General features: G+C 39.1%; 2 protein-coding genes across 3 annotated transcripts; both read left to right on the forward strand.

Moving 5' to 3' along the window:
• Positions 1–220: 220 nt before the first annotated feature.
• cul4a (cullin 4A) lies at positions 221–6,804 on the forward strand. Of its 2 annotated transcripts, XM_079554605.1 has the most exons (20): positions 225–822; positions 1,119–1,234; positions 1,627–1,730; positions 1,850–1,919; positions 1,994–2,067; positions 2,145–2,307; positions 2,437–2,526; positions 2,609–2,691; positions 2,773–2,840; positions 2,917–3,035; positions 3,119–3,311; positions 3,396–3,500; positions 3,606–3,716; positions 3,854–3,939; positions 4,005–4,112; positions 4,638–4,751; positions 4,833–4,938; positions 5,025–5,197; positions 5,376–5,528; positions 6,303–6,804. In XM_079554605.1, exons 1-20 carry the CDS (start codon positions 699–701, stop codon positions 6,396–6,398), a joined length of 2,256 nt encoding a protein of 751 aa, XP_079410731.1. In that variant the 5' UTR covers positions 225–698; the 3' UTR covers positions 6,399–6,804. The 2 variants fall into 2 exon arrangements, with proteins under 2 accessions (XP_079410730.1, XP_079410731.1); XM_079554604.1 differs by having other exon boundaries at positions 221–822; positions 4,638–4,938.
• Positions 6,805–9,789: 2,985 nt separating this feature from the next.
• Positions 9,790–19,215, forward strand: lamp1a (lysosomal associated membrane protein 1a). The gene is made up of 9 exons (XM_079555549.1): positions 9,790–10,138; positions 13,061–13,167; positions 14,245–14,464; positions 15,087–15,248; positions 15,540–15,733; positions 15,877–16,002; positions 16,546–16,612; positions 16,702–16,869; positions 18,316–19,215. Exons 1-9 carry the CDS (start codon positions 10,084–10,086, stop codon positions 18,453–18,455), a joined length of 1,239 nt encoding a protein of 412 aa, XP_079411675.1. The 5' UTR covers positions 9,790–10,083; the 3' UTR covers positions 18,456–19,215.
• Positions 19,216–19,239: the final 24 nt, after the last annotated feature.

Below are 19,239 nucleotides of genomic sequence, written 5' to 3' on the forward strand. Positions count from 1 at the left end.
CAATAAAATCACTTGCGCATATGATGCTGTCTTGAATGAATTATAGTAGTTAAAGTGTGTCAACCATGTCTGAAGCCATTGGCTGGAAAAACAAACACTGAAAAGACAACGGGATGATGGAAACGCAGGAACCGAGTTTGACAAACAAGAGTCGTTTTTAAATTACAGAGTGTCCGTGAACGCTGCTCTCTCACCCAGGATGCACCTGTCCAGCATAACTGTGGAGAAAAGCCATTTTGTTAGCATAGCCTAGCCCTGTTGGGCAGAGAAAGACTATAGTAACAAGCGCTTGTTACACCGGCTATAACTATGTCCCTTTTACGCATTTTTCTACTGTCGAAACACCTAAAAATCCAGGTGTTTATGATGCTTTATTAGCCGAAGGAGGTGTGGACTTGCTCCGAATGCTATCGCAAAGTGCTATGAAAACACGCAAAGTGGTATCCAGTGCTAAAGTGTGCTGCAGTAGCTATCTGTTTACCTAGCTGTCAGCAGTAATGTTTTCGGGTTAAATAACGCACTGGACGCTTAGTTGTTTAAGATTTTTAATCGGGCACTTTACGCTCTGATCCAGAAATAAGTTGTTGAACTATTGGCCATAGTTTGTAACGGTGACGTGAACTAGCGACTAGTTAAACATCTTGGAGGTAGCAAAAATAATTCAAGCAACACTGATCAAACCAAGCGCTAATCTGATCATGGCAGAGGACACTCGACAGGAAAAAAGATCCAGCTTCTCCAACGGGATGATGCCCCGGACCTCAGCTGTGGCCTCAGGCAAAACTGGAGCCTCAAAAAAACTCGTCATTAAAAACTTCAAAGGTACAAGCTGATCATTTCACTGACTGACTCCTGAAGTTTACACCATAGTCCTGCATTTTGTTGCTTTTCATGTGCTCATGTGTTCTTTATTATGTATGTATTGTGCCATGTACTTCCTAGTTTATCACCTCCATGTCTCTATTTGGTGTTGCTGTAAATCTGAATAACTTTAGCAAAATGTTAAGTTTAAAGATGACGCAAGTAGCGTTTGCTTTACCATTTATTATAATGCAAATGTTACCTTTAATTCACCCATTGTGTTATTAATTGTCTCATATTTTTCACATTGTGAACAGATCGGCCCAAACTGTCAGAGAACTACACAGAAGACACTTGGTTAAAATTACGAGAAGCAGTGAATGCAATCCAAAACAGCACTTCAATCAAATACAATCTCGAGGAGCTCTACCAGGTATTAAAGTATACTTGATTGTTCCCGTAAGGGAAATTTGTCCACAGCATCCTTCGATGCCGCTGGAGCAACCCGTCAGCAGAGGTGGGCGACTGCAGTCTCCAGATGTGAAGCCAGGCTGATGATCAGAGGCACCTGGCTGGAGGTTTTCAGTTGATGGGGAAACCCATTCAGACACAGGGAGAAACAATCAAGTTCCACACAGAAAGGCCCGCGCGGCCCGGGAATCAAACCCGGGACCTTCTTGTTGTGCGGCAAGAGCGCTAGCCGCTCAGCCACCGTGCCACCATGATTATGACATCACCATGCGATTAGAATAAAAAATATAATCGTAAGAACATTAACCCTATAAAAAGTTGTTTACGTTTTCTTTATTCTTTGATTTTCTGTAGGCAGTGGAAAACCTGTGTTCCTACAAAGTGTCTCCAACACTGTACAAGCAGCTGCGGCAGGTCTGTGAGGACCATGTGCAGGCTCAGATCTACCTATTCAGGGAATATCCTTTTACAATAATTGCAGAAGAAAATGTTCAATTTATATTTCTACAGTCATAGAAATACAGTAATAAACAATAATGTCATACAAGAACTTGGTTTCCCTTAACGCTGAGCGCACAGAGTCTTTAGACAACCTCTCCTTTTTGAAGCGAATGAATCGCTGCTGGCAAGACCACTGCAGGCAAACGGTAAAATCTATTTGTTTTGCTAATATTAGTTTACAAGGTTTCCACTGACTGTTTTATGTTTTTGCAACTTCTAGATAATGATCCGGAGCATTTTCCTGTTCCTTGATCGTACATATGTTCTTCAGAACTCTCTTCTCCCTTCAATTTGGTAGTAGTATTTGTTTTGCTATTCATCTATGAATAGCCTTTTTGCTCTTTGCTTTATGTGGTGTTTTTTTTTTACAGGGACACTGGCCTGGAGTTATTCCGCACGCACATTGTGAGCGACACTGCAGTTCAGAAGCGAACGGTGGATGGTATTTTGGAGCAAATTGAACTTGAACGAAATGGGGAGACAATAGATCGCAGTCTCCTCAGGAGTCTGCTGGGCATGCTTTCTGACCTGCAGGTGCTGTACTGTTAGATGCTCTACAAATAACCTTGACACACCTTTTCTTGCCTTTTTGCAGTTATTAAAATATATTAAAATGTTTGCTGCCTGAACCCATGCTTCATTTGTGCCTTTGGCCTTTCTCAGGTTTATAAAGAAGCATTTGAGGAAAAGTTTTTGAATGAGACCAACCGCCTGTATGCAGCAGAGGGACAGCGACTGATGCAAGAAAGAGATGTGAGTTTAGGCTTGTTTAGTAACTCTGTATCACACCTGACTGTAGTTTATTTAGATTAATTGATTATATATGTGCGGGCAGGTGCCTGAGTATTTGCACCATGTCGCTCGCCGACTTGAGGAAGAGAATGATCGTATTGTGAGCTACCTCGACCAAAGCACCCAGTAAGTCTCTGTTCAACATCCATTTTTGGACTCTTGGTGTTTATACAGATATTGATACTTAAGTCTTTACCAACCCTGCAGAAAACCACTTATTAGCTGTGTTGAGAAACAACTACTAGGAGAACATATGACTGCAATACTTCACAAAGGTTGGGCAAACTTTCTGATTCATATACATTTGAAAATTTTGTTTAAAAAAGTTTGAAAAAGTTTTTTTTTTTTTAGGTTTGAGTATTTTGTTAGATGAGAACCGCGTCACTGAGCTGGCGCTGTTGTACCAGCTCTTCAGTAAAGTCAAAGGAGGTCTTCCCATTCTGCTCCAGTTTTGGCGAGAATACATCAAGGTAGCATCTCAAAGTTAATTGAGTCTAGCACTTACTTAAGCCTGATAAAGAATAGTCTGATAAGTAATGATTGCTTTTATCAGACCTTTGGCAGCGAAATAGTTTGTACGCCAGAGAAGGACAAAGACATGGTGCAAGAGCTGCTGGACTTCAAAGACAAAATGGACAATGTGGCTCATAATTGTTTTGCACACAACGAAGGTTTCATCAATGCTATGAAGGAAGCCTTTGAAACTTTCATCAACAAAAGGCCGAACAAACCTGCTGAACTCATTGGTGGGTCATTATTCAGTGGTTTACAGTACATTATTTTTCTGTTTTTACATAACTTAATGTGCTAATATCTTTGCCTTTCTTTAGCTAAATACGTAGATTCAAAGCTAAGAGCCGGAAACAAAGAGGCCACAGAAGAGGAGCTGGAGCGAATCCTGGACAAGATTATGATAATCTTTCGCTTCATTCATGGTTAGTTACACACTTCACAAACTGTGCATTTTGCCTCAGCACATAGTTATTGGTGATAATCTGTGTAAAAATTATATTGTGCGCTTATTTTCTTTCAATTTACAGGGAAAGATGTGTTTGAGGCTTTTTACAAGAAAGACCTTGCCAAACGACTGCTGGTTGGCAAGAGTGCGTCTGTAGATGCAGAGAAGTCCATGCTCTCGAAGCTTAAACATGGTAAATAAAGACAGACAAGTTCTGCAAAGGGTTGTATTACTGGTTTAGATTTAAACTTGTGCTCTGGAAATTTCCAATATATACAGTATGTATCACACATTGGAATGTAAAAATGTGCTTTGTCTATTCCTTTTCAGAGTGTGGAGCAGCTTTTACAAGTAAATTAGAGGGGATGTTTAAGGACATGGAGCTGTCCAAAGACATAATGATCCAGTTCAAACAGGTATTAAGTCACAAGCTAATCTGAGGAGCTATTTGCTGTAATGACTGTCACTTGTATTTTTACAGTATATGCAGAACCAGAGTGACCCGAGCAACATAGAGCTCACGGTGAACATCCTGACTATGGGCTACTGGCCTTCATACACGCCCATGGAGGTGCACCTGCCCACGGAGGTACATGATTGCTGCTGGTGTAAAGATGTGCTGTTTTATTCATAAATTATTATTCTGAACCAAGTGCTAAAACATTTGCAGTGCAGACTTTTACTCATCAATGTTCATTTTGTTGATATGTTTTGCCAGTAATTTTAAAACGTATCAGTCCAGATATTTTCACTAATACTATAAGAAGAAAAATCAACATAAGAGACACATTGAATAAGATCAAAATTTCTGATGGACACACTTGAATTGATGTATCCCTTTTAAATGAACTATTCAATTAATTTAACTTTTAGCAAACAGGACCGGTCCTATGTTTGCTAAAAGGTCTTTGAAGCTTTGCTGTATGAATATACTGTTTATTTATGGTTTCAACAAATATTTGACTACATTTTAAAAACAAACATCTTTGTCAAATGACTATGACTCACTAAATTTCTTATCAAAAGTGATTTTTCAGATTTGTTTTATTGACGTTGGAGACTCTAATTTGTAACATCAATGCTAATCATGTCTGGTTTGTATTTTGCATGTTAGATGGTCAAACTCCAGGAGGTGTTCAAGCTCTTCTATCTGGGGAAACACAGTGGAAGGAAACTTCAGTGGCAGCCCACACTGGGCCACGCTGTGCTCAAGGCAGAGTTTAAAGAGGTAACAACATCAGTAAGATGTGCTAATGCTAATATGTTGACTGTTTCGAAACTGATTTTGAAACATATTTTGAAACTTCAGGGGAAGAAGGAGGTCCAGGTGTCTCTCTTCCAAACGCTGGTGCTGCTTATGTTCAATGAAGGAGAGGAGTTCAGTATAGAAGAAATACGCACAGCATCTGGAATAGGTTTGATTTTATCATTTGTCTTAATGTGCAATGTGTGAAGCAATAGAGCTGATAATATCTTTAATATTTCTCCTGTGCTGTGACAGAGGAAGGTGAGCTCAGGCGTACGCTCCAGTCTTTGGCCTGTGGAAAAGCAAGAGTGCTCAACAAAACGCCGCGAGGAAAAGACGTAGAGGACGGAGACCGGTTCAACTTCAACATGGATTTTAAACACAAACTGTTTCGCATCAAGATCAATCAGATTCAGATGAAAGAAACGGTAAGACAGGCCTCTCTCGCTTGTGCAATCATTATTAATACTTGCCAAGACTCAAAGAATGAAAGATGTTTTAAGGTGTAGGAACCACTGTTTTAAACCAGGACATTTTGTGTCTGGGTTTCTAGTTGCTACAACACATTGTAAAACATGTAATTATGTGGAATGTGTTGTTTCACAGGTGGAGGAGCAGGTGAGCACCACAGAGCGGGTCTTTCAGGACCGACAGTACCAGATCGATGCAGCTGTGGTTCGTATCATGAAGATGAGAAAGACTCTCAGCCACAATCTTCTCGTGTCGGAGCTTTATAACCAGCTAAAGTTTCCTGTCAAGGTAATGCCGTGACACAACTTTATTAACAATTTGCAGAACTTCATACATTAAACTATGAAAATATTATGCTCAACATACTAGACATAATTTTAATTAGCAAGTGTGAAACAGGCATACGGTGTTTATTGACTAAATCAGGCCAGACTAAGCTATTTCTTTTATAAAGCACATTTGTACAGGCAGAAAGATGCTTCAAATGATAAAACTGCAATAAAACAATATGAAAAGGCGTGCAATAAAATACAAGTCAGTCAGATAGAAACTAGTATCATGAATTATAAATGCAGGGGTAATCGATGGTGGTAGTTCGATAATGTATTATATTGATTCTTAAGTCCAGGCCAGGACCCATGAAAAAGCCACAGAAGGAACTGCCTTTATCAGTCATTTGCACATACGTGTCACACCTAAAAACATCTATGTTGACTTTGGAAGCAAAAGAGTTAATAAAAAAAGTCATACATGAAAATAATGAATGAGGCTCTTTTTTCTCCCGGGCACTGCACTGTGGTCTCCTGCTCCTGAACCTTTTGGAGCATTTATATCTATTTTTCTATTCCATTATATCAATGCTCAAACTTTCATTGTATTCCGTACTCGTGTATTATTTTCACTATGTTCTTTTTATTCTTGAGTAATGCTTTGGCTGCTCTACCCACCCCTGGTTGTTTATTTCAAAAGAGAACCGCATTGTCACACAGATAACATTACAAATTGTGACATTCCTAACGTGAAACATTATTAATGCTGCTAATTTTTCTTGTCTCTTTGCAGCCAGGTGACTTGAAGAAGAGGATTGAGTCCCTCATCGACAGAGACTACATGGAGCGAGACAAAGAGACTCCAAACCAGTACCACTACGTTGCCTGATGGAGCTTCACTGTTATCATTCAATCACAGCAAGTAGCCAACAAAAACACCACCGCCCTCCAGCCACCGGCCGCCCCTCTCCCTTCGATATTCTTGTGGGCTTCACCAGGACAAAATACGGCATTCTCCCGCGGCAGAATAACTGGATACGGGATCTGAGCATGACCTAAGTGGCTGTCGAAACGTCTACGTTGCTGATAATGGTTGCTCCACAAAAACTTTTTAGTAACACTTTATGGTAACTTCACACTTGAACATCTGTAAAGCTTTTGTAACACATTGGTGAATACTTTTAGAACATTTACTATTTACTAAACATTTACCATTTACCAGTCATGTATAAGCACAAAAATAATGATTAAAGTTGCACAGACTATGAATGTGTTTCAAAACCCCTTTGACAATTAGCCCAAATCTATTCCCGACATGTGCCTAACCTTTACCAGACAAAGGCCCCAAACGCAGCACATGCATGAGCGGCGATGTGCTTGAGCTAGATGCTATCCCAGTATTACAAGACGTGAGGGTGATGCCAGTACCTTACTTAGCTTAACTTAGAAATAATAAGGAAAGTGCACATCCATGAACCATCACCGCTTCTTCAAAGAAAAAACTAACACGGCCAACGCATGAAGCTTTTAAAACTGGACTCATTCTATTTCATGAAATCCACGCCTGCCTGATGCGCCGCTTCTGATTCGATCACGCGCTGACTACTGACGTCTACTACAATCCATCTCATTGGAAGCTTAAAATAAATGCTTAAACGTGCTGCTTGATGACAAATGTGTATGTTTGGGGCCTTGCTAAGGCAACAGCATCTATTCTAGGTGCTCATACATTCTTAACCAATTAGGAAAGCTTTGTAAATGTTTTATGGACGATTATTTACCAATGCTTTACAAACATTACAAATGCTTATCAGTGTATAAAGTGTTACCGATTTTTCTGCAAATGCAAAGTTCAATTAAAATAGCACTTTTCCTTTTGTTTTTCTCTTTTTTTTTCATCGGTATTAGGATTTTCTTTATGTCCAACTAATCAAATGTTTTCTACTATAGTTGGTTTGTCTTTAGCTCAACATTTAGTTTTAATTTATGTTCACGAGTTTGTGTTGTGGATGGCTGCATTAACTGCTGAGTTTTGAGTCTGTTTGGATGTTTGACTTTGTTAGGGACAAAAGAAAAGGACGAATGTGTGGGGGGGGGTTAGATGTGTTGTGTCTAAAAAAAAAAAAAGTTAAAAAAAAGTAAAGATTTTATTCAGGTAAGCCACTTCTTTGAGTTTCTTTGTCATGTTTTTGACCAAAATGTCCAGTGTCACCACCCAGCGTTTTGTATAAGAGATTGTATCGAGTGAGAAAAGTGAATAAATATTTAATAACAAAAATAGCTTGCCTTATTTATGTCACGTATCCATGCACACTTTGGGGATTTTGTTTTTATACTTTAGAGGAACAGTAATGGAACAGGAAACGCATCGAGTTCAGAAGTTTTTCCTCATTCTGGTCGTTCGTATGTATGTACATGTGGTCGAAACTAAAGCAGACACTAATGCATGTATTTTTCTTCATAATTCAGTTCACCACAGTGCTCCGGAGCGATTACTCACCATGTGCATACGGTTCTTCAAAAACAGCACGTTAATGACTCAACAAACCTCAGTCTCTTGTAATGCAGTGTATGGATGTAGCTGCATGTGAGGAAATCAGTGCTTAAACTGTGGCAGCAGAATGTCTCAGGGCCTTGATAAGAGTTGGACAGCAGCTTTAGAGCAGCCTCTGCGTTCCTTCGAGGGTTTGCACTCCCTCGTGAATGCAGGACAAGTGTCAGCTGACTTACCCACAAGTAACACATGCGTTTGTAGCTCGGTCGGCTCTGAGTTAGGAGTGTGCGTGTGTGTGTGGAGGCTTTCACAAGTAGTGGTCCTAAAGTTGAATCATTTTAATCAGTTTTTTCCATTTACTTTCACATAAAGATGTTTGTTTGTACATTTTGTAGTTCATTAGTTGTTAAATAAGTGCTTTTCCATATTTTAACGCAAAAACTTAATAACACTGAGAGAAATGTATTGCCATAAAATCTACAAATTTGTTCATGGGAAATGAGAAGTTTCACTGAACTCTTCCCTGTAAAGAAAATCACACTTGTCTATGGAAGTCCAGCAGTCTATTAGCGTCTTGTTGAGAACTCATTTCTCTCTGAGGTTATGAACATCAAAACAGGAAAATATATGAAGAACTAATGCTCCCTTCCAAACAAAAAATACTGTACACATTGTGATCTGCAAGTCTGATCGTTGACACTGTGGATGAGACTCAATACAAGAGGACTTGGACAGAAGTAGTAGTAGTAGTAGAAGCATTATTACCTAAGTACAACAACTATTGCTATTGTACAAATATGTATATTACAACAGCTACAAAAAGCATTGTTTTCCATTAAGAAGAGGGACATTACAAAAATGATACTTTTCTTAAACACTCCTTAAAGATGAAAGGGTAGCACTAATATACATATTTACTCAAGATGTGTATCAAAAATATGAAAACACCCTTTTTTTAAATGAAGAATCGCCTATTTGCATAAAAAAACATAATCTAAACATAACATAACCTTTCGTTTGTTGTTATATAGGATAGGTAAGGTCACTCATATTGTGATCGCCGCATCATCACAGTCAGTGACCTGCATGAGTTATACCTGCACAACAGTGTTAATTTCGTCGACTAAAATATTTAGTCTTAATTTTAGTCAAAGTGTTATTTTTGACGACTAAAATTGGACTAAAACTAAATTAAAAGTTTCTCATGAGACTAAAACTATGACTAAAATGTCCAGATGTTTTAGTCGACTAAAATAAGATAAATAAAAATGAAAGGGAGAGACTAAAATCATCCAAACTTCTATTGACCGTCTGAAAGAGCCTCAGATCATGTAAATTCACTGCCAAAGGATCAGCTCTGAGCTTTGTTCATGAGGAGCAGCTCCATGAAGCAGAGGAACAAGATTAAATATGATTATAATGAATATTATCAATGCAAAGTCGACTAAATTTGTCTTAAATTTAGTCGACTAAATTGACATGCAACTTTAGTCGACTAAAACTAGACTAAAATCGAATTACATTTTCATCAAAAGACTAAGACTTAAACTAAATTAAAATATGTTGTCAAAATTAACACTGCTGCACAACTATGGCCCATCTATTATTACATTTATTTACAGATCCTTTGGTGAAAGGTCTGCATCATCTCTCAATAAAACTTTGTCCCAGAGCCACAGATCGCAGTGTGCAGTGTGTGCAGGGGGGCTTGTTTTCAGATGGGTGCTTTGTGCAGACCTCACAGAGGAGCGCGGAGGGGCGGAGTCACGTGACAGCCCCGCTCCGTCTGAATGCTGCCCCGTTCACATGATCACACACATGCATGGCTTATTCACCAAAGCCGCCACCACCACCACCACCGCGATCGACAAAACGCCAGAAAACTTCATCCAGCCTCGCCATTTGCGCATAGACAGAGCGATTAGCTGGACATTATAACTACAAAAAAAAAAGAGCGTAAACAACGGCGATGCGCTAGCTGCTGTTTTGTAACAAGTCAAGTGCGTGTCGTGTCGACCCACCTGCGCCTCTAGCTGCGACAACAAGCTCCGATAAACAAAGCTACTATTTCAGCTCAACCATGAAGGTCTTTCACGCTTCTGCTGCGCTGGCTGTCGTCTTGTTGGCGGTTTTAGGTGAGCATTTTCATCATTTATTATGGCTCCTCTTGTGCGTACAGTCTGTCACAGAGCGCGTCCAGATAACTACATAGTGCAAAATAATGTGTCATTTCAAAAAACCCTATGTTTTCATTAATTCTGGTCATAATAGTGCAGTTGTGCCTTATTGTCAATAATTACGTTGGGCTTTTTTTGTTTGTGTCTTGGTTATTTTATTCATAGTCGTCACTTTTTTCAGTTTAAGAACTCATATGTGTTTTATTTTTTCTCTTTTCTGCTTGTTTTCATTTTGTTTTGTTCATCTGATTATATTTTTATCATGGAATATTCCAGGCTGAACGAGTACTGCCAACCAGATCTACATTACTTCACCACAGAATTACATTTTGGATCAGAATATCACACATGGCCTTAAGAGCTTGGATAAGATTTTTTGGAAAGGCCATCCTGACCTGCTGCTATCTTTATCCGTGCACCCAAACATAACATGTATTCTCACGACGCAGATTGCACACTTTACTTTATGGCCCATTATTAGTTACATCGGTGTATAATATAAAATGTTTCATATTGGTTGAATACACATCCTTGTTTGGGCGCCTTCATAAATATGCTGTGTCTAACCAGTTGTTAAGTTTCACATGACCGTGCAATCATATGGTCAGACAGGACTTCAGCTGTACATGTACTGCAGATTTATGTTCCTCTATTTGTTAGCCCCATTGAAATGTGATAGTGTGCTATTAATGTAGTTGAATGACCAGCAGTTTGGCCTCTATTGTTGAACTGCTTTGTCTATTCATCACAAAAGAGCTATTGGCTGCAGTCACTTTATGGTAGATACAGGCAACTGTGCTGCTGCTGACCGGCGATGGGTCAGTGCTGTCATGTCCTGGGCATCAAACAGTGTTGTATCGTTTTCCTATTAAACATTTAGAGCCAAGTGAGTAATACCATGTTTTAACCCGTCAATGCCGCATTCCTGACCTTTACTAGAGGGAAGTTATGTTTTGGGAATAAGATCAAGCTCAAAGAACTGATTGTTTAGTCGTAATGTTGTACTTTGAAAGAAGAACTCATCCAAAACCGAGAACAAGGTAATCTTACAGAAATCGAATCGCTTCCTGTGGGTTTCAGTTGAATATTTATCTGATTAATTGTTCAAAACCATTTGATCATGAGCTTTTGTGAAGAATCACAGATGAAAAAACATGTTGGTAATGTTGATACAAGTCATGCTGTGTATTGTAGAGCAAAACGTAACACTTGGGCGGAAAAATCACCAACTGTTTGAGATTCATTCATTTATCTTGGCAAGTTTTGAGTTTAGGGATGCACGGTACATGAAAATTTAATCACAATTGCAATTCGCATGATCACAATTAGCAAACTGTACGGACTGAAATGTTTTAGGGAAATTCAAACATCAAAGTAAACATCCCTCACTGGAATTAATTGTGTATAAAACCTTGTAACCCTCCAAGTTTAGACCTCTAGGAACATATTCTGAAATGCATCATGATTCCTGTTTCAGTTTAGCAGTTCCTATTGTCTGCGGCTGAACGTGCGAACTGAATCTAGGAATCAAAATCGGACCGGGGTCGCCATCTCTTTTCCAAAATCTAGCAAAATCATGTTCAGAGCCCTGGGCCTCTTTTGGGCCATTGTCCGATCATTAAGGATCATAATCAAAGTTATTATCACTCTTTAACTGTAGCTTCCTTGTTGCCATATAGGTATAGTGCTTCTTCAGGGGCCTCTGTCTTGCAGCACACTTGTTTGTGTATCATTTTGACCAACGATCAGATATACTCTCATTGCAACGTTGTGTAAACCGTCTCGAAACAGTGGGGTGATAACGAGGACCAGTTTCAGGTTCACCACAGAGGAGGAAGTGGATGATTTGAAATAAATGCAGAGAAAGATTTCAAACTCTCTCCATCTCTTGGTGCAAACAGTTTATAGAATTGCATACAATAAATGCATGCGATAGATAACAGTCTGACATCCTGGTGGTGGAAGCTGTTCGTCAGTCGGTTGGACCTGGCTCAGGAGACTGAGGGCTTTGCTGATGAGACAGAGGACATTAATATAGAAACTGCAAAATTCCTCGAGACTATTGGTCAAGCAGGGAAGTTACAGAGTTATGTAACTGGTCAAGGCCAAGCACATTTGAAAACCGAATACCACCCCAAAGTGCTTTCCATAGTCGATGCAAAACTAGAAACAACACAGAAAGGCAGAAATCAAGTACGAAGACTTAAAGGCAATGAATGAAATATAAAATTAGAGCAAAAAAACAGAACATAATCAAAATGTCCAGCTCAGCTTGAATTAAAAGCCAACGCAAAGAGGCGCATTTTCAACAGTAACTTGAAGTAAACACTAGATGCCTCATTGTGTCATTTCAGTGAGCAAACATTCAAGTGTTTGCCATAAGCTTTAGGCGTTCTTTTCTATATAGTAGCTGTTTTTAAGCCAAATGCTAACAATATCTTTCTACACATTTTAAACGTGTCCCTTTCCCCATAATTGTATTACTTATCTCATCAAACTAAAACTGCTCTATGCGATTTTATAATATTCACTGGTATGTTTGTTCCTTCATTTGCCTATAGTAATGATGAGTATAGAAATAAAGGTGAAGAGACCTCTTTTAGGAAAGTTTTGCATTGCTTTTGTATGTACTTTTGTACATGTATGTAACAACTGGGTCATAATTAATTATTGAAGGATGTGACATGATAAAACAAAGTCTACTGTCAATATCCTGCCATTAAGTATGCTTGTTTTATCTTTATGACCTCAGAGTATGATCCTTTTTATATAGTGATAAGAAAGATGTTTCATTAGTACAACATTGCCTCTGCTCCATTTAATATTTTGTTCAATCACTTCCCCTTTTGTTCCTGAAATTGTTATATTTTGTCTTCGCAGGTGGCATTCATGCAGTGACTCTTGAAGTGAGAGAAGGAAACTCGACATGTATCAAGGCAGAACTTTCTGCAGTTTTCTCCATTTCATACAATGCCTCCGGCAGCATGGTAATCTCCAATTATTTTTATAGTCATTTTATTAAGATTTGTAGAGCAACGTAATATCCACATTGCTGATGTCGCAGGAAAATCCCACATTTTCAAACCATGCTTAAAGGTGCACTATGCAAGTGTTTATGGGGGAAAAAAAGTTGAGTATTTGACCTTGTAGTGACCCAGCGTGATGCACGAGTATGAGTGGTCAGCACGGCGCCTTCAATTTCCATCACAATGGTCTCAGACGCTCCAGGATCAATTGTTTGGAAGGATTTCCCCGCTGACAGACCCTCTCACCAGAAAACCTACTAAACAATAGACCCTAGAGCAGGGGTGTCAAACATACGGTCCACGGGCCTGATGCGGCCCGCGAGATGATTTAATCCCGCCCCTGCCCTGCAGAGCATATATTTGAAAAAGTAAGTCTCTAGCGCATTCCTGTGCTAGTTATGAAGTTATGAATTTTTAAAGAATAACCAGAATGCTCATTCTAGCCACTAGGGGGCATTAAATTAAAAAAGGACAGAGTTCCACACGTGTCCAGCAGAGGGAACTGACATAAAAAGAGCTCAGGATATGAACAACACATTATAGCCACTTGGTAAATTCACAGTCTGCCCCAGGGCGGCTGTGGCTTCAATAACAGCTTACCACCACCGAGAGTGGAGTGAATGAATAATGACTATGTAGCACTTTGAGGAACTTGTGACACAGGCTTGTAAAGTGCAATACAAGTGTAAGCCGTAGTTATTAATGAAGCTTCAGTCAAGTTTGACCAAATCACAGATTATTATTGTTCATTTATTGGATTTTTTTTTCTCTATTATATACGGCCCGCGACCCGCTGTCGGAGCTGAATTTCAGCCCGCGACCCGTAATGAGTTTGACACCCCTGTCCTAGAGCGTTGTAGAGACCACTGTGATAGAAAGTAAAGGTGTCATGCTGACCACTCTTTCAGCCGCTGAGTCACTACAAGGTAAAATACGCACAAATATAAAAACAATTACCAGCATGAAAAGTCTGACTGTTATGTACAGAAGTCAGCTTTTTTGTATAAATGAGATCATGAAACCAGTATCTCTCTGCAGAGGACAGTCCCGGTTACTCTCCCCGGCTCTGCCACTGTGGACCCCGGCAGCAGCTCCTGTGGCTCTGACGTCAACGGCCCTTGGCTCGTGGCTGCGTTCGGCTCGGGACACGCCCTGGGGCTCAGCTTCTCCACCAACGGGAGTCTTTATAGTGTCGCGAACCTCACCCTCCAATACAACCTCAGTGATGCCGTGGTGTTCCCCGGAGCCAATAGCTCAGGTGAGAGGCAGAAGATATGGCTATTGTCAGATATACAATAGTCAATAGAGGTCTCAAACCTACAGACGCTTGCACACATTTATTCGCTCACAGTTAATGAAATTACTATCAAATCTAAGATCCAGAACTACATATAGCTTTAATAATAGCAATTTGTTTAGGCATACGTCTAACCTGCCAGTATTTTAGTAAATGGCTTATGTACAGTGCGTTGCAAGTTTCTTTCAGTCCACTAGAGGCTACTAAAGAGCTGTCCTGCTTGGCGCATATTTGTACAAGTGTATGGTAAACTTTTTTCCTCTGCTGCATCTTAGAATATAATTGGTTGCTGTTGCTATTTTATTACATTTTTTCATTTGCCTGTATCTTTTAATGCATATTTATAATAATTTTTAGATTGTTTTCTTGTTTTGAAGTGTTTTTTTAATTTGTACTCTTTTCCATTCATGTATACTATGTGGATTTTTCATGTAGATGTAATTTGCACATATGTTTACAAATACTGCACAAATACTTGACTGGTCCTCTAAATAGACCAAGCTCACAGATGTCACAATAACATGAATGGTCCATATATGAATGCAGATCAACTGTGCAGGATTAAAATACTGTTTTGTTTCAGACGTGGTGACAGTGGTGTCCGCCTCAGTTGGGATCTGGGCTCCGGTGAACATGACGTACCGCTGCTTGAGCAATGCCACCTTCCGTCTCGACACGGCAGACGTCACCTTCTCTGACATGAAGCTGCAGGCTTACATGACCGGCAACGACCTCAGTCCAAACGGTAAACACACATACTTGCAAAGTGGAGTTTTTCAGGGGGACCCATCTCCAGATCTTCAGACACCGTCTTGGTCAGGAGTGCCTAGCTGGAGGTTTCTCGATATTGTGGATATTGAGAACATGCAGACTCCACATTGAAAGATCACATATGGAACACACTAGACTCACTTTTTTGCAGCCAAAAGCTTTTCCAAGTCACCACCTGATGAATGACATTATTCTGCACACACTCACTGTTCTTTTTTTCTCTTGCAAAGTCGTCCTTCAATTTTGCCTTTTATTCTCACCATAGAAAGTGTATGCTTTGCGGATCAGACCCCTACTCCAGCTCCTACGCGCCCTCCCACCACTTCCCCGGTGCCAGTCCCGACTCCTGCGGGGCCTCCCGAGCGGGGCATTTACAACGTAACCCAGAACAACACCGTCTGCCTGCTGGCTCAGATGGGACTGCAGCTCAATGTCACGTACACTGACCAGGATAATAAGGTGAGGTGGAGTTATAAAGTGTTCAGTTTAGGAATAATTACTGAAGTACAGTTGTACTCAAGTACATTACTCAAGTAGTAAGTAAACATGTTGTTGTGTCTGTGCCAAAATGTGTCCAACACAGATGTAATTTCTTTTGTCAGACCGTTCAAGAAGTTATGAATGTGAATCCAGATCTTACCAGTTCATCTGGGTCCTGTCAGGCCAATACTGCGACTCTGACCCTCACACAAGAGCAGACGACCACCCTGACATTTGTGTTCACACTGGTGAGCTTATCCAAGAGTTTATTTGTAAAACATAATATATATATTTGTAACTAGGGCTGCACAATAGAGTTGCCAAATCATTGTATCATTGTTATATCAATAATCAATATCAATCATTAGCCGAAACGATATCCATCTCACAAAAAGCCACAATGTCACTGAAGACTTTCTGTCAAGAGATTTACACATATTTTTCAACTCAGACTAAAATAATAATGTGTAGTAATTTGAAAATGCTAAATTTTATTCCTGATCAAGTATGACTACGAAAGCCCTAAAATAACATGGAACAAGATGTAAATAATTTACTGGCATTTTTTTAATCTTGGGAAGTAACCTCAAAAATAAAAAAAATTCCAGAAAGAGAGAACAAAATATAATGTGCTCAAAAGATAATTGAGAGGAAAAAAACGGTTATTATTACATTATTTACATCTCATTCTATGACATTTTTGGGCTTCCGTAATTAACCGAATCTGGTAAAAAATAAAGTGTAAAGTTGTTATTACTATAGTGCTTTATCTTTCTTGTTCTTTTCTGCAGAACTCAACTTCCAACAAGTACAACCTTAGTGCCGTAAGCCTTGTAGCGAACTGGCCCAATATGCCCGGTATGTACTAATCCAAAGTCAATAGATCTTTTATTTTTGAGGGTTAATGCTATAAACACACATTTCTCTCCTCTCCTCTGTTTTGGCAGCAAACTTTTCTGCCGCGAATGCCTCGGTCAATTACCTGCGGAGTTCGTTTGGCCACTCGTACATGTGCAACGCCGAGCAGACACTCGTCATTTTACCGACTTTTTCAATCAATACGTTCAGACTACAGGTCCAGCCTTTTGGACTCACGACTACACAGTTTGCTTCAGGTAACACCTTACTGACCACATGCAAGGCTACGTACTGTTTAAAGGCACAAGTAAATGACCTTTTGCAACACTGAGGCCATGACTGCAGTGAAATTTATTTAGTACTAATTCAGACATTGCGTTTTCGGGCCAGTATTGTATACAATACAATTAACTCTGAAATTCTGAAGTAGAAGTAAAGGTACTCAGCCCTACTCACAACTTTATCTGTTCTCCACTCCCATCCCTTACAAGAAGAATCTCATGTGTAAAACTTTGAATTTTGCATTTTAAGTTATGAATTCTGTTGCCGCACAAATGCTATTCTTTTAGTTAGTTTCAATGGTACCTGGTTTACAATACTGGTACCTGAACAATGTTTTTTTTTCTAAGGTGTAATATCTAAATCTATAAAACTGAAAAAGGTCATGAATTCCATTAATACCATATATTTCAGCCAAAGAAGTAGTTTTAATCTTTTATTTGCTAAGAATTTTACATACCGTTACCATTACTGTTACTTACCATTACATTACTGTTACTTACCGTTACCATTACTGTTACTTAACGCTACCATTACTGTTACTTATCATTACATTACTGTTACTATTACTATTACTTAACGCTACCATTACTGTTACTCAACGCTACCATTACTGTTACTTATCATTACATTACCGTTACTATTGCTGCTACTTAATATTACCATTACTGTTACTATTACTATTACTTATCATTACATTACTGTTACTTACCGTTACTATTACTGTTACTTATCATTACATTACTGTTACTTATCGTTAACATTACTGTTACTTATCATTACATTACTGTTACTTACCGTTACTATTACTGTTACTTACTGTTACTATTACTATTACTTAACGCTACCATCACTGTTACTTATCGTTACCATTACTGTTACTTACCATTACTTACCGTTACATTACCGTTATCACTCCCAAACTTTAAAGCAGTTCTCAAAACCCACCTGTTCAAACAAGCTTTTTTGTTTTGTTTTATCCCCCATGTAAAGCGTCTTTGAGTGTCCAAAATAGCGCTATACAAGTTTGATGTATTATTATTATTACTATTATTATGTTACCATTACTGTTACTTACCATTACATACCGTTACTATTACCGTCACTATTACTGTTACTTACCGTTACTTCCCGTTACATTACCGTTATCACTCCCAAACTTTAAAGCAGTTCTCAAAACCCACCTGTTCAAACGAGCTTTAAACCCTTTTTTGTTTTGTTTTATCCCCCATGTAGAGCGTCTTTGAGTGTCCAAAATAGCGCTATACAAGTTTGATGTATTATTATTATTATTAATATTACTTACGTTACCATTACTGTTGCTTACCATTACATACCGTTACTATTACTGTCACTATTACTGTTACTTACCGTTACTTCCCGACCGTTACCACAACTTACCGTTTCATCCATCTCTTCTGCAGCGGAGGAGTGTCAGATTGACCAAGACCAGATGCTCATTCCTATAATTGTGGGCGCAGCTTTGGCCGGACTGGTCCTGATCGTCCTCATTGCCTACTTGATCGGTCGAAAGAGGAGTCACGCCGGATACCAGACCATCTGAACTTTGACAAAATAATGACTGAATCTTAAAGAGAGCAACATGTGAACTGGAGAAGGCCTTTGTCTCTACAACTCTTGAGTACGTGCTGGCCGACCTTTCCTGGTGTATATTTTTACGATGCTCAAATGGCCTTGTTACCTTAAATCGAGAGTTTGCAAAGGTGTGGTTTGGTTTGCAGTCTTCTTCCTGTTGATTTGACACAACCCGAGTTTTATGACGTCAAAGCAGATTTTTCCTTAAATATACAGTAATTTATTCTGCTTTTAATCTTTCCAATTACTGTGGAACATGACATTTTTGGCAACATCTCATGAGTAGTTCAATTGTCTAATTACCTATATAGGCCTATATGCTATTTGCATGACCAGCCATCCTCTCCTGCTTTTTGTGTCTGTTTATCAGCCTTTGTAAAGAATAGGAAAAGCGTGTATTCTGGCTGGCCAGGCTAATACCCTACATGGATGACTACAGCTTTTCAAATGAATTATTTATTTTCATTCCTGTGCATTTCAATTATGATTTTTTATGATCATAGTTTATTCCCATATTTTTAAGAAAAGGGAATGTGTTGAATGTAAAAAGTAAGTCATATTTTGTTTCCCCAACAGCTTTGATTTATTTGTTAAAGATGAGCATTTCAATTTAGCTTAAAGGGATTATACAGTGGACTTTTACAAATATATTTTCCCAGTTTGTGACTATAAAAAGTATAAAATATATAAGCCCTTTAAGTAAAAATGTGGTGCTGGTGTCGTGTCCGTAACTTGATTTGGTCTCCGTTTGT

Source organism: Gobius niger (assembly GCF_951799975.1).
Source record: "Gobius niger genome assembly, chromosome: 4".
NCBI classification, from domain to species: Eukaryota; Metazoa; Chordata; class Actinopteri; order Gobiiformes; family Gobiidae; genus Gobius; species Gobius niger.

What these genes read in the sequence shown, in the direction of transcription:
- cul4a (XM_079554604.1), top strand. Translation starts at nt 699, where the DNA reads ATGGCAGAGGACACTCGACAGGAAAAAAGATCCAGCTTCTCCAACGGG. An exon ending in TTTGGCGAGAATACATCAAG is followed by an intron (nt 3,036 to 3,118) that starts GTAGCATCTCAA and finishes TGCTTTTATCAG; the next exon opens with ACCTTTGGCAGCGAAATAGT. An exon ending in AGGTGCACCTGCCCACGGAG is followed by an intron (nt 4,113 to 4,637) that starts GTACATGATTGC and finishes TTTGCATGTTAG; the next exon opens with ATGGTCAAACTCCAGGAGGT.
- lamp1a (XM_079555549.1), top strand. Translation starts at nt 10,084, where the DNA reads ATGAAGGTCTTTCACGCTTCTGCTGCGCTGGCTGTCGTCTTGTTGGCG. An exon ending in ACACTGACCAGGATAATAAG is followed by an intron (nt 15,734 to 15,876) that starts GTGAGGTGGAGT and finishes TTCTTTTGTCAG; the next exon opens with ACCGTTCAAGAAGTTATGAA. An exon ending in GACTACACAGTTTGCTTCAG is followed by an intron (nt 16,870 to 18,315) that starts GTAACACCTTAC and finishes TCTCTTCTGCAG; the next exon opens with CGGAGGAGTGTCAGATTGAC.